At 45.0% G+C, this 15,669-nt stretch overlaps 1 protein-coding gene across 1 annotated transcript; it reads left to right on the top strand.

Annotated features, from left to right (window-relative positions):
• The first annotated feature begins 12,130 nt into the window (after nt 1-12,130).
• On the top strand, nt 12,131-15,669 carry LOC144098714 (cystatin-A2-like). Its single transcript, XM_077631544.1, has 3 exons — nt 12,131-12,291; nt 14,073-14,174; nt 14,981-15,669. The coding sequence occupies exons 1-3, from the start codon at nt 12,214-12,216 to the stop codon at nt 15,101-15,103; spliced, it is 303 nt and encodes a 100-aa protein (XP_077487670.1). The 5' UTR covers nt 12,131-12,213; the 3' UTR covers nt 15,104-15,669.

Raw genomic sequence — 15,669 nt, 5'->3', positions numbered from 1 at the left:
GGCGTTGTATACAATTATGCACATTAAGCCATTGTTTCCTCGGCCAGGGTGTCCGATATGTAATCACGAGGACATTGAGGCCGACATTCTTCACTTACTGTGGGACTGCCCAGCTCTCAAGCCTACAAGGATCCGGCACCTGATGGTAGCAGGTCTTCCACCAAGAAACCCTGTTTCATACATTGCCTGGACGCAGGAACCGTACCATCGTTCTCTGCTGGACTTCATCAAATCAGCTAACCTTTTTCCATTCATTTAATCTCTACTACATCATTCATCACACCTTCACCCATCATTGATGCCCTGGGGCAATGAATTCCGCTTAAAAGGGGCATTGTCCCGTCTTCTATGTATTAACAGGACCCCTGTCTTTCTATTAATCTATTCTATTAACATCTATTCTATTAACATGAGCCCTGTCTTTGCGTCTTCCAATTTGTCAGCCCATATACTATTACTACACCTTTTCCCATCAAAACGCTCCTGTTTCCAGCAATTAACCGCCTGTGTCTTGACCACTCCCCCGTAGTGGTTATGTGCCAGCTTTATTTGAGGCCAACCAACCAACCTTGGAATTCACCACCGTACCTTGGCCAATCCCCTCGCGTTTGTGCCGTGTTTACTGAGGTAAAGAAGAAGATCCCTCACTTTGGGCACGCGCCATTCCAGCAGAGGCCAACAACAACAATTTTTGAGACAACAACATTCTGTGCCATCGCTTTTGAGGCAACAACAACGACAACACCAACAACATGATCCTTCAGTGTGGGTATGTGCCAGTTGTTGTTCAACAACAACAGCTAGTGAAACACCTGTAAGCTAAATGAGTTTGCATGAAGAACAGAGGGCGTGCACCTTCCTGGGAAACAGTGCCCGCACGCAAATCTCGGAAAGGATGGCACTTCTACCCTTGGAGTTTTCAGCGTTCGCGTGGTCCACGGTCTTCTGTCTGAACATCGAAAGAACAGCAAGCCCAGGTTGGCCTGAATTAACAACAGCCAAGTGACATACAGGGCTTACATAGCTGCGAAGAAGACAACAGCGGAGGACAAGAAAGAGCAGCCAGAGTGAATTCTGTGTATTGTGTCGTTATTGGCGTACACTGTACACATGGCTGCATATACCAAGGGTTGTTCACAAAGCCGTGTAGGCTGAAGGATAGGTGCAGTCATCATTTCCGCCAGTGACTGTCAACGCAGTCGCCATTTCACAGCATTAAACGTATTCTTTCCGTAGTCTTGTCTGGTGTTAGTGCAGGATTGACTGCTAGTACTCTTCTTTCTCTTGTATTTCGACATAAAACTTGTACGCACCAGAATGAATGTATTTCTCGTCTCAACCGCACGTTGCATTGGGTTACTGTTTTGGAGGTCAATTTTTCATGGTAATGACAGCCACGCGCCTATACCTATCAACAATAAGAATTAGAACTCGGTGAAGAGGTACGTCGAGGATCTTTGAAACGATCTCAGCTGCTGCGAACGAGATACAGTCAAATGAACCGTGTGACTTCCGTTCAGACGGCACTATCTACAGCAGCGCGGCGCAGAACGCCATACCTAGACGACGAAGTCTTCCAGTAGTCCCTCAACAGACTGGGCGCAAGATTGCGGTCTCTTAGTTATAGTACTGGCCTAATTTTCTGCCAGCGTTTCCTTCCTTGCGCTGAATACAACTGAAGGAGCGTTTACTTGCGCTATAGAAACAAGGCATAACAGTAAGTTTCAATTTAATCATACACAGGGCAATGCAAAATCAATTTTTTGGATTGTAAAACTTTTATTTCCAATAGTTTGAGGGGCTGTAGGCCCCTCGCCTAAACGACGGCCAGAAGGTCCTGGCTTCTGGCGGAATCTTCAGCAAAATAAAAAAAAATCCACCAGCATAGTATCAGAGTTGGCAAGCGAAGCATCTCTGTGATCGAAATGGCCATGATATTCGAATTCAAGCGCGCATGGGATGCAGAGGACGTCATTCTATTATCAATTATTATCACTCAATGGAAGAGACAGGATGGCTGTTGTAGGCTCGTGAGTGTAAAATAGGCGCCCATTAATGAGTCCTGCACCTTCATTCCGATATCATAGGGGGCGATCTTCGGATTACTAAAGCGTTCGTTGCTTCCACAACCGGATGCTAACACATCGTTTTGTTTCTAAATGACGTACGCCACAGTCGAGCAACAGATACATAGCTTCGCACTTACAATCGCCTCCATTTTCTACATATGCGCGTAGTCTGCACAAAATCAGGTCATTTGTCATGTGACCGGTCATAGGGCCATATGCAGCAATTCGTATATTTAAACCTCCTGCACGGCGGCCAGCGTGACTTCGCGTTTATAGGCAACTACTCAACAATGTAAACGACTTGGTTCGCAAACACAGTGTGCTCGTATCGGGAACAGCCGCGTGAAATTGACAAAGACGCTGCCGGAGGCCTTTCTTCATGAACCCGTCAAGCACGCAATGATCTGGTCGCTATTACAATGATGTCGCGCTTGACAGAAAAATTCCTCTGCTTTGGTAGTGCCCTGCGATTTTTCATCGTAAATCATCTCCTTACGCGCCTGATGCATCCTAACGAGCTTCAGTGATATAGACAGAGATTGGTCATATGGTTCTTGATAATCACAAACTGAACAAGGGAACGAAAACCACACCCGCCGCGGTGGCTCAGTGGTTAGGGCACTCAGCTACTGATCCGGAGTACCCGGGTTCTAAACCGACCGCGGCGGCCGCGTCTCGATGGAGGCGAAATGCTAAGGCGCCCGTGTGCTGTGCGATTTCAGTGCACGTTAAAGATCCCCAGGTGGTCGAAATCATTCCGGAGCCCTCCACTACGTCACCTCTCTCTTCCTATGGCACCCTCCTTTATCCCTTCTCTTACGGCGCGGTTCAGGTGTCCGCCGAAATGTTACACAGATAATGCGCCTTTTCCTTTCCCCAAAAACCAATTTTCATTTTTTTTTCAAGACCTCAGGGTGCGTACGTCGACAAGATGACTTGTCGAAACGTTGTCAAGCACCCTGAGGTTTTCCCTTCCCTGTTCACTTTGTGATTGTGAGCTTCAGTGATGTCACATGCATAAGTCTACCGCGTCATCATATGCACGAGCATGAGCTGCTACTGAAACTCGTGTCCTTTTGAATATCTGATGTTGGTTTAGCTGCTTTCACAAATGGTGTACCCGCACGCCAAAAGCGGAATGAATCTCCTGGGACCGAGTTCATTGTTAGGCGGCATTGAATCGGTTGTGTGTGCGCACGTGTGTTTGTGTGTTTAGGTGAATGCGTGTCCGTGTGTGTTTCCACGCTCTTTTCTCGCTACTCTATCTATAATGGCACCTTTCCTAGCTGCTTCCCGTTAGATAAATGACCGCTGCACCTGCAGTGATCTAATTATCTCTTGCTCACTAGCAGCGCGAGTCCTAACAGGGAAGTCAGCGATACGCATAAAGCAAAACAAGCCCAGGCTTGCCACCACATGCCGCGTGGTGCTGAACACTCAACATTACCGCGGGAATTTCGAATGTTTGGTACACCCAATTGATTTTCCACGGCCGTCAGAAATAGTTGGTTTCAACGCTGCAAGCATTCAATAGGTAAAATTTGACAGCGATGGGGAAGAATCGGCCATCATGATCACCGTGTTCGCGTGAAATCTCTTGAACCTGTATTTTTTCTGAAAGTAACAAGTTTAAAATATATCCCTTGAGTATAAGGTGTTCGCTACTGCCTGCACAACATATGGCGGTAGTTTCTGATGTCCAGGAGCTAGGCATGTAATGCATTCATTATTTTCTTGTTTTTGTTGTTGTTTTCTTACCAAGGGAGTGGGGTGGCCTGTTGTGCTTTTGTGTCTTGTCGCTTTCTGAGCACTATTCCTCAGCTATCTAATGCTCGTAGTACAATGAAACAAGTACTGTGCGTTTCGATGGAGGCGAAACGCAAAGGCGCCCGTATGCTGTGCGATATCAGTGCACGTTAAAGATCCCCAGGTGGTCGAAATTATTCCGGAGCCCTCCACTACGGCACCTCTTTCTTCCTTTATTCTTTCACTCCCTCCTTTATCCCTTCCCTTACAGCGCTGTTCAGGTGTCCGCCGATATGTGAGAGATATACTGCGCCATTTCCTTTTCCCAACAACAAATTTAATTTCGAGCTTCTAAGCCGTCTGTTTTGACACTTTCCCTTTATATATGCTATACCACGTATTTTTCCGCGGAGAAAAAAAAATAATGACGGAATTGCACTGATCATGCGCGCCTTTTACGGCTGTACTATTTTCGGTGACCCGCCGCACTCGTAGCGCATGCCTTAATTTAGAAAAGAATTTCCTGTCAAATTTACCATGCCCTGGTCTTAGCGAGTCTCGAAACCTCGGACTGCGTCTGTACAGCAGTATCTTGACAGCGCTGAAAATAATTATTTTGTCAAAACATCTGGTAAGAATATGAAGGCCTAAGAAAAGAAATTCAGTGCTATGTTTAATGGATACTTAGCGCCTAACCTATTTTCAAATTGCGCGCTCACGCACAGCCTCTAGTATATGTGTGTGAATTGCCAACGTACTTGCGACCATTCATGAACGCAAAGATCACGTACAGACTGCATTGAAGCTGATTTATACACACATAGCATTGCGTTCCAAGCGTTTCTTTTTGTTCGTTATAACTAAGGCTTGATTGAACAAGCGTGCCAGCCGCTCTACATTTTCGCTTCGCTAAGAACACCAATATAGTCAGAGCTTCCAAACAGCTGTAACTAAGCATGGTAATAAATTACACGCATATTCGACACATAACTACAGAAAGTCAGAACCTGGCCGTTCATGTCAACTACACGATAAATTTTGGTTAACTTGTCCCTGCGCACCCCTTTGAGCTATGATTAAAAATGGCCAAACATTGACTGCTTACTAAGCCCCATTCAGAGCTCTGAGACAGGGGTAGACTATTTTAAGCAGCTGGCAAAAACAATGATCAGAAAGCATGATCGGCATTCTTTAGCCATTGTCAGATTTGTAGACTTATCAGCTGCCCAGAAGACGGTGAGATTACGAGAACAAGAGCATTGCGACAAGAGGGGGCTGAGGCGATAGAAATTTCGCACATTCTGCAGCACTCGGGGGTCATCGAAAGAAGGAATCTCATTCGTGCACGCCCCCTCATCAAGAGAAGAATCGAGGGCCGCTATAAGCCACTTATCTCAGCTGACAAGACAAAGCACATTATCCTCAAGTAGCAGAGCTCGCAGTATGAAAGGGAACGGCTCAATCGGTCGAGATCGATTGCAGTGGAATTTAGGTCTGAATCTTTCCATACGGCTTTACTCGCTAGGAGATCTTGTACTTTTCAATAAGTCTCGAAATTAAAGGAAATACGCGCCCAAAGCATTGATTGTGAATGTCATGAACATCGTTTTTGCGATGCCACAAGCACCCGCCGCGGTGGCTCAGTGGTTAGGGCGCTCGACTACTGATCCGGAGTTCCCGGGTTCGAACCCGACCGCGGCGGCTGCGTTTTTATGGAGGAAAAACGCTAAGGCGCCCGTGTGCTGTGCGATGTCAGTGCACGTTAAAGATCCCCAGGTGGTCTAAACTATTCCGGAGCCCTCCACTACGGCACCTATCTCTTCCTTTCTTCTTTCACTCCCTCCTTTATCCCTTCCCTTACGGCGCGGTTCAGGTGTCCAAAGATATATGAGACAGATACTGCGCCATTTCCTTTCTCCAAAAATCCAATTATTACTATTATTATGCCACAAGCAAGCACCATGACTTTAAATTTAGATGCGCCATTGGCAGAGCGGGGAATTATATGCAACTCCAAAATCCAACAGTGCAGTGACCACTCACTTCGCCGCACAGATATAAGTTTCCATTTGCACATTCTTTGATAAAAGCCAGTTTCTTCCAATGAAAGAAAGAGCACTAAGGGCTGAGTTCAAGGGAGCTCCGCTTTCACAGCACAGAGACTACAAATGAGAGTGTTTATGTCCAAATACCGTTTTTATTTATTTCTGTTTTCCTGATTTTGACGCCACACTGGAGTGGCTAAGTTCACTCGAATAGGAAAAGTATTCAGCGCAATGCCGGCGGGGTTTGAAGTAATTGCCCTGTCTCTTGAGATACGAATTTCGAATAGTTTGCTGGAGATCGAACAGGCGTAATAATTAACACGGCGGCGAAGTACCTTACATCTGCGTATTACCTGATAAGCGAAGTAACTTTGCAACTATGTGAGACGGACTACTACTACCAAGTGTCACACGTACTACTGGCTACCTGAATAAAGCCTTATTCCGACGTACATAAAACTCGGACGATTCGGCCAAGTCCTGCTTCTCACTTTTGGAAGTGAGCAGACGGCGGCGAGACTAATGAGGTGAGCTATAGTGCCGCCCTACAAGCTTTGTAATAAGACAGTAATCACTAGTTAGCATCCATCTAAGTGCGGCCATATGGTTACAAAGGAAATCTATACAGCCACCGCCTCACCAGGACAAACGCTCTACCAACTGAGCGAACCGGAACGACTAGCACATGAACGACTATCATATGAGACACTGGAAATGATCTAGCGTAAATCTGTATTATTCATCTTTATTAAATATCGTTCTACTGACTCTCCAACCACTCTTATGGCACAACACAACACACCGACATTGCAAACACGAAGAAAAATTCAAGGATTGAAATTTCTTTTCTCACTCAAAAATAACAAACTCCATGAGCCCTGATTTATTTCTTAAGCCGATCACAATGCGACTAACACGGCATCGTCACATGGAATCCCTAACACCGTACAGCGTTAGAATCAGTGCTTTCAAATACTCATTTTTTCCTCGCACAATAACTCAATGGAATGATCTCCCGCATGAGGTTGTAAACAGCATCGATTCCATTGACAAAATTGCTTATTGATAGTTGCTGAATTGTTTTTTCTTGTTATTTAGTCTGTCCTATTACTCATGTCAATTTTCTGCGATGTAATTTGCCGCGTTTCTTTTTATGTATTTTTTGCCCCTCCTGATTGGACCCATCTCATGATCTGAAGTATTCCATCAATAAAAATAAATAAATTAAGATAATAATGGGCTGTACTTTCGGTTTTTATGTTTAGAAAATTCGGCGGACTTTTTTCGGTTTTTATTTCAGGATGCTACTTCCGGTTTTTTTCGGCGAATGTTATTTTCTACAAATGCAATACTGACTTTTTTTTTGATGACTTAATGTAGCAATTCTGTATGGTCAAAAGTAAGTTAAAGTCTATCTTGGTATTTTGATCGTCCTGAACAATTTATGTACCAGAAATAGCGTGCAAATGGTAGAACTTAGAGCAGTTGTTGTAGAATAAATTGCTACCCTCATTAAAACAGTAACTCAAATGAGAAAGCCGGCAGACAAAAACGGAAGTGGAGGTTAACTTCTATAGAACTTCACTGTTATGCTATCGCAGGGTCACTTGTGACGCTGCGTTGTGCGCGAGGGCGGGGCATCACGTGGTATGCGTGTTGATGGCAGTAATGGAACTGCGGTTCAGTCGTCGCGGAAGCCAAAACACACTTTTTCGTGACACCCATTCGCGGTTTCGTGCCAATGTCCTACATGCATTTGAATAGCCCAATTAACCGACTACCTTCTCTGAGCAGGTGATGTCGGTGAAGAAACAGTGCTTAGCTAGAAGACGACGAGCAGTCGTTGCTTCCCGGTCTGCAGAGACGTGTAAGAGCTGTTTATGTCGAGAATGTCATGTTTCGGAGTGGGCGGGAGAAAGCGTTGGCAGACTCAGAGTGATGGATCTCTTTGCCTCCTTATCCCTTCGCTATTCTTTCGCTATGGGCTCAACGGACACTGCACGGTATTCAATCAATCGTCTAGGAGCAAACAGTAAGCAGATGAAATTATAATTAAATTATTATAAATTAAAAAAGCATAAATTAGGCACTATTACCGAGACAAGAATCGTGACGGGACCAAACCCAAGATTTCCGTCGAAAAAATTATCCAAACCTGGCTGTCTGCAAGCAAATCGGCGAGTGGTTGTTAGTTTGTTGTAAGCGGCTATCGTTACGTATTAGGAAACAATTGCATTTCACATTTATCCACTCTCACCAGACATACTGCCGTCAAGTCTGGAGAACGTGCAACAAGGTAGACTCTGAGCGTCTTTCTTCGTTACAAGAAAGAGCCTTAAAAATGATATCATCTCATCAATCCTCATCAACAAACTCCCTCTACGATAAGTTTAACATGGTACCATTTCCACAGCTCTATAATTTTTGCTTAGCCACACTGATTTTCCGCGAAATTAAACATTATTATGAAGCCTTTTCAAACACACACTTAAACAGAGGTGTAGCATACAACTTGCGCACTATTTCATTGACGGGGTTAAAACCAAGAACAAAATATGGTACTAAAACTATACATAATCAAATAATTGCGCTGTGTAATGCATGTCCATACTTCTTAGTTTCACTCGCCAAAGAAAACGTAACTATGCCTCGTTTTAAAAAAAAATAAAGCCACTTCTGCTTCCTTCAAACGTATAATAGCTTTCTCCTGATGTCCCATTGAAGTACCCACTAATTTCCCCCGTGGTTTAAATTTCGTGACTGAAACTGATGTATTGTTGCTTTGTGAAATACTTGAGTAATGATTGTTACGAACACTGTTAGTAACTGTATAACCTTCTTCACAAATAATTCTGTTTCAGTGTCTTCATATCTGTTCATTCTTGTGCGCATACCTGAGTAAGTTACCTTTGTAATTTTCATTGTGTCCAACATATACTTTTAGTGATTCTGTGCCGGCTGTCAGATGTGTACGAAGGCCCCGTCAGGAGACACAGGAGTCTCCTTCTGCCTTGCCTCTTGGGCATATTTCACATCGTGTATTTATGTCCGAAATAAATTGAAATCGAAAGATGTCCATTACAGGGCTTCCAACGTGCGAGCGGTTGGCGCTGAATCCTTCTGCAGAGAAACATGAAATTTTACTGCAGCCTTTTGTGTTGCTACATCGTGCTGCCTCACCTCATATGTCCTCTGGTAGAGAGAGGATAGGCAGGGGGTTCTGGACAATCCCGAAGTAGACAAGGGAGGGGAAAGCCTCAGGGAGCTTGCCAACGTTTCGACAAGAGGACTGGTCTTCGTCTGGGCAAAGCTTTCATCATTGGCGAGGTTAAAATAGGGTCTGTTACAGATGCAATGTCATTTACACCGTGTAGAACCCACTTCCGCGCCGTGCTTCTTTGCTTCTGCTTGTGTTGCCTGTTCGATGCCTGTGCCGCGCCGCGCTCGCCACTGTAGAGCCAGCGTGCTTGCAGTGACGACTGTGGAGGCAAGAAGGCCCGAATTAAATAAACTGCTCGTCAGAATCTAGCCAGTTTTAGTGCCCTTGGAGTTTCGAGGGAATGCACGGGCCACACCAGGTTCTATCAGGCAAGAAACAAACGCGAAAGTATAAATTGGATGAAAAAGAGCAGTGAACGACGCGAATATGAGGAACATAAAGTTTTCACTTGAGGGACTCTGTGCATGCACAGGCGGTGTGACGTCTAGGATTACGTGACAGAATGCAGGAGGGATATACCAAAAAATGTACAAAACCAAAACACAACGTGGTACAGAACTTCGCTTGTGAACAGAACACAATCTCTCCCAGTTTCAAGTCTCGCTGAGTAAGTGGCTAATGTTTTATTCAGATGCAATCGTCAACTGGTAACACATAATGACGCTCTGTGTACACGTCGTGGCAAGAACACTCAAAAGCGCACGCTTCGAAAGTTGTTGGGGTAAAAATAACAGTGTTTACAACGTTCCTATACAGCGCGAAATCAATCCGTACCAGGGTCATAACCACCGGATTTGTGCCACGTAGAAGACAACAATGACAACAGACGATTTTGCTCAGGGTTGGTACCTATCGCATTAGTGCTTACGTACTAATAGTGGGCAAAATAACGTGAAAGCGCGCGCTTATGATAAGGACAGACCAGGCTCTCTCAGCGCATATGCGTCTCATTTGCGGATAAGGGGGACATGTGTCACCAAACGACGCTCTAGAGTTGATCTGCCACAAGCTCAAACGTTGTTAGCAAACAGATATGAGGGCTGTATGCGAAAGTTGGCTTTCCGAAACGTAACTCAGAGGTGCTTGTGAGCAACACGTCAACCTTTGAATCCGCTTGTTTCCATCCATCCACGGCGTACCGCCACCAATCACGAGCTGGAAAAACACGTGATTGCCAATCGCGTGTTGAGCACACCTTTTCCAGAAGGAATGCTGATGTGCCAGCAGCGGAAAGTTTGTCCAGGTCCGCGCGTGGTGTGATCACGTCGGCCGATATCGGTTATAAACACAGACAGGAAGGGAGCAGCGCAAACTCACGTGTGGCTATATCTGCGATTTCCCTATCAGAGCCTAATTTTGCGAGTGACCCATTGCAGAAGGAAGCTGGCAGTCGCTTTGCTCATTGTGTGAATCACTCTTCGCCTACAGGTACGCGCACCGGAGCACGAGTTTGGAACAACAAAAGCCACGTGCCATTTACACTCACGTGACGTTGGTGCCACACGTGTTCAGTGCTTGCGGTTGGAGATATTGTCAGCAGGGTTTGTTTCTAATTAAAATAAGAGTTCTTTGCGAGTGCATGTTTCGCGGATGCGCTGCGCGAAGCAAACGCCAAAGAAGGTGCCGCGAAAAACAGACAAACTGAAACATACAAGCAAAAAGAAGCACTGCTGACTTCGTAGCTGAAGTTCCCACAGAAAAATCAATGCGAGAAAGCTTAAAGCCCTACTGTGATTAGGCGTACCCCCATGCAACCAAGTCAGGAAAGAAAAATAATATGGGAACTGAAATAACAGCTTCAATATAATACATTATACTAGCATTTTAAAGAATTTCATGAGATTAAAAGGAGGCGCCTATTTTAGGGCTAAGCATTGCTCAAACCATCCAGGAACGCAAAAAATGTCTCATCGTGCAAGCCTCTGAAGTGCAGTTCGACAGCACAACTTATTGGCCGAGCTGGTGTGGGGTCAGCGTACCTACAGTGCAGCAAACGGGAAGACGCAAGAAATACACAGATTTGTGTTGTGTTTTTCTTGCTTCTCTCCGTCTGTAGCGCTATAAATATGGCGGAATTGAACTAATCCCTTGCCGTGCTTGCGAGAAAGCAGCGAAATTATGGGGTGAATTAACTCGGTAGTTCTTTGATGAAATGTGACCCCCCCCCCCTCCCCTCCCCCAAGCGGCAAATGTAAGTGGGGTGCTGAAGAGCACTTACCGACTCCTTGAAATTTAACGCGTGTCAAAGGTGGAGAAAACAAACCACATCAGACATTTAACGCTAAAGTAAAATTATTGTGTTTCATCGATGTCCGCAACATTTTCTTTTTAACGAATGTGCAAGCCAAGCAGGTCGTATGAAAAAAAATATCTACTTTTAATCCACCTGTTCACGTCTTCTCTGTAAGCGCAAACGACAAATACAAACACTTATATGAGTACAGCATACACGTGTATGCATATGCATAAGCATGTCAGTATATGCATAGCATATGCATATACGGACACCATACATCAGACGTTCGCGCATTGCGTCAGACACCTATATTAATATAGCATACACGTATATGCATATATGCATAAGCATGTCAGTATATGCATAGCATATATGGACACCATACATCAGACGTTCGCGCACTGCGTCAGACACCTATATTAATATAGCATACACGTATATGCATATATGCATATGCATGTCCATATATGCATAGCATGTGCATATACGGACAGCATACATCAGATGTTCGCGCATTGCATCAGACCACTACCTCCGTTTCACTAACGTCCGTTACGTCACCGTCTTTCCAGTCACCAGCTGTGGCATCCCCGTTTATCGGCGGGAAGCGTTACTAACGGCCACGTGCCACGCTTTGAGTCTGCCGCCTCCAGCCACGCTATCGGTGACGTGAGCGGTCGAGGCAGAAGCTGCGCTACACAAACAATGGCGGTGAGATTACGCCGTCCGAAGTCAGGTGCCCGCGGGGCGGAGGTCATCGTGTGCGACCCCCGGCCCGCCTCCCGTCTTCGCGGGAGCTTAAAAAGCCGGAGCAGTGGGTGTCGCCGCAGCACTGCCCGAACCGAGGCGAGCCTTGTATCAGTGCCAACGTTCACGCCCGCAACTCACCGAGGAGACATGGCAGCGACAAAAGTCGGCGGACTGTCGGAGGAACTCAAGCAGGCCGATGCCACCGTGCAGGAGATCTGCGAGAAGGTATCACTCGTCTGCTTTACTTTTTTTCGCTTATTATATAAATTAAGTAATTAGCTCTTAACTATAAGCTATTTGAAAAATAAGAGACGCCGACCAGTGAAAAAAGGTTCGTTCTTGACGTTTCGGCTTCCACACGGAAGCCTTGTTCACAATGAATTCGTCAGTGAAAAAAGGTTCGTTCTTGACGTTTCGGCTTCCACACGGAAGCCTTGTTCACAATGAATGAACGAATTCATTGTGAACAAGGCTTCCGTGTGGAAGCCGAAACGTCAAGAACGAACCTTTTTTCACTGGTCGGCGTGAACAAGGCTTCCGTGTGGAAGCCGAAACGTCAAGAACGAACCTTTTTTCACTGGTCGGCGTCCCTTATTTTTTCAAATGTACGCTCCCGGCCAGACAGGTTTCCGTCACACGCTCAACTTTAACTATAAGCTAAAGTCTACGGATCTCGGGGGCCGTAGCAATGTGAACTGCTTCTTGCTCTTGCGAGACAGTTTGAAGATATTATGTAGTTGTGTGCTTTTATCTGAAGTCATTAAATTAATAATTTTCTTAATCTAGACTGGACGATTGGTCATGAGGAAATTGTTTTCGTTTTCTTTTTCTTTTGGGCTCGTCGTTTTATAGACTTGACAGGTTGCGTCATCTACAGGTAGCATAACCGTGTTATTGCTAAATATTCTTGGGCTGCTAGAGCTTGGACACACACGAGGACATTTTCAAGCCAACTAGTCTAGTGTGAAGCGATATATCATTTGCAATGCAGGCTGTAGCAAGGTAAGGCCAACGCCTCATCTATTGAAGAGGTGCTAGTACGGATTACATTTTTATTCCTTGTATAGTTAAGCTTTCTTTATGACTATCTACTTTGAACAGATGACTTCAAATTCTGCTTTCGACCTTACATTTGGAGGCAGCAAAGCTGATACGCCTATAGGAACGGCTGGATAAGAGGCAGAAAGATTGCTCACATAGCAACTAAGCCTTCAGCTCATGAAATTTGTTTCAATAAAAAACAAAACTGGCTTCTGTTGAGATCCCTGCTTACGCATGTTACACTTCAAGAAGTTCGCCAGGATTGTAAATAACTTCGTGCTAAACGTTTCAACGTGGCGGACAGGCACCAGCATTTCTAAAATGCCTTCTTCCGACCGTATTTGCCCCGTTTTATAGACATGCATATAAGCCTACCAGCGCGAGGCACCGCACTGTTTCTTATATTAACTGAAGGAACTTTGACAGAATTTTTTTCCAAAACTATTAAAAACTTTGGCACAAATTACGCGACATTGTCAGCGAAATGATACAGAAGCAACAGTGTTCTCAAACAAGCTTTAAACGGCCTCAGTAGTACGTCTGAAATAATGGTAAAGCTAGTTAACCGAAGGACCTGCCTAACTTACGGAGAACCGTAAGAACAACACAAGCCTTATACTTAAAAATAAAGGGATAGGAAAAACAGTCAACGAAAACATTTGTTCAGCGCTAAGTGAAGTTCGCTGTTACCACTTCAGATTGCCAGCTCAAAAATTGCGTAGCTTACACAGATACTTTACACCCCCTGAGAGCTCTAATCTTCTCGGTCAACATCGCAATGTGTTAAATATAGCGACTGAGATAAAATACGACAAGGAGTCTTGTGCGCATCGGCGGAGTGTCTGGAATGTGAAGCGTTGGTCTTACAAGCAGTTTCGCTGTACATTTAAAGACACCTTCGATCACGGAGTGGGTAGTAGATGTGTTAAGACGACAAAGATATAATTAATTTGCGTGATCCACAGATTCGTCCGGATGTGGAGGGCAAGCTTGGTCAGTGCACTGTGGACTTCACCCCCGTCAACTACAGGACACAGGTCGTGAACGGAGTCAACTATTTCATCAAGGTACGCTAAATATTGGCGTCAAGTCAATAACGTGACAATACAACGTGAAAATATTATTCTGCGTACTCACGTTCAGTGCACTTCTCTCAAAACTTCAAGGAATCAAATTATTAGCTCACAAAAATGTTTATTTAGGCGCCAATACCATAATCGCGCTTCGAAAGCTGTCGTACTGTATATTACGTTATTTAAACTTAAAAGACCCGAAAAGTCACTGAGGTTCGACAACATGGATTGCGTTACGTAAGGCATCTCCTTTTTAGCACCGTTAAAGGAACAAGAAAAGAAACGCAAGAGCTCGCCACATACAACTCGTCTACGACATATAATATCCCTTCAGCAGATCTCCGACATAGCACCAGGAACATACTGCCAGTTCCATCACTATAGGCCTAGTCTTTAAAGAGCTGGCTGTTCTCAGTGGCTTTCGACAAGCTCGAACAATAACACGCGACGCAGTTTCAGTGAATATCCCTGACACTGTCCAACATTTATATGCTTCTACAGGCGGATTCCTCGCGTTTATTGCGCTCAGTGCGAACTTTTATAATGCGACAATGTGGGAACACTACTTCGCTTGTTGCAGCTGTAACTTTTAAGGCTTCCGTTAGGTGCCAGAAAGTGCCTTGAAAAAGCTGGAAACAAAACCGATTTAGTTTTGTGCCGAGATTATTCAACGTTGTTGCAACGAAACTCACGCTGCGACTTTCAGTACGCAAATGAAAGGATAGTTACTCTTATGTGCTGAGCATCACAAAATAAGGTCTGTTTTTTCATGTACGATACATTTTATGCACGACCCGCAGGTCCACATCGGCGCCGACCAGTACATCCACCTTCGGGCGCACAAGAGCATCGGTGGCGAGATCTCCTTCGTCGCCCTTCAGGAGAACAAGTCACTCGATGACGAACTGGAGCACTTTGACTAAGCAGCTTCCGCCGTGCCCGAGTTCTTTACTGAATTGAATTATGAAACTACGCATCTATATCCTGACGTATCGGTTGGCTTTAACCTGACGTATCGGTTGGTTTTAAAGATTAGAATTTGGCAAACAGAGACGCCATCTATGATCAACTCATGCAACTATTAATGGCGCCTTCCATCATGTTTTTTTTTTTTTTGCCACGCTTCGAGCAGTTCGTTATTGTGCTGCAAGTGGCGCTGCAGTCAGCCGGCCTCAAATTATCTAGGCGAAGGATTTAACACAAAAGATCGAGTGATCAGAGAACTCGGCTCGCAAGGAGTCCAGCCCAGTCGAAATAGACTGCCGCCTGCAAGCCGTGTGCCACTAGCTGTCATGTGCTACATCGCGACGTGAGCTGAAGAGGATGTGCACTGCGCGACGTCACCTGGAAGCGCATGGCACATATTTATGACCTGTAACCGCGAATGCTAGTCAGTCATTGCGGGCGTGCAGTTTGCCTTATGCCGCGAGCGATGCCAAAAAAAAAAAAAGGTTTTATTAATAAACGGTCATGCTGAAAAAATAAGAAA

The sequence above is a fragment of the Amblyomma americanum genome, chromosome 7, assembly GCF_052857255.1.
Source record: "Amblyomma americanum isolate KBUSLIRL-KWMA chromosome 7, ASM5285725v1, whole genome shotgun sequence".
Lineage (NCBI taxonomy): Eukaryota > Metazoa > Arthropoda > Arachnida > Ixodida > Ixodidae > Amblyomma > Amblyomma americanum.
Note: the sequence above shows the minus strand (reverse complement) of the source record. Positions and strands in the feature narration are given on the sequence as shown.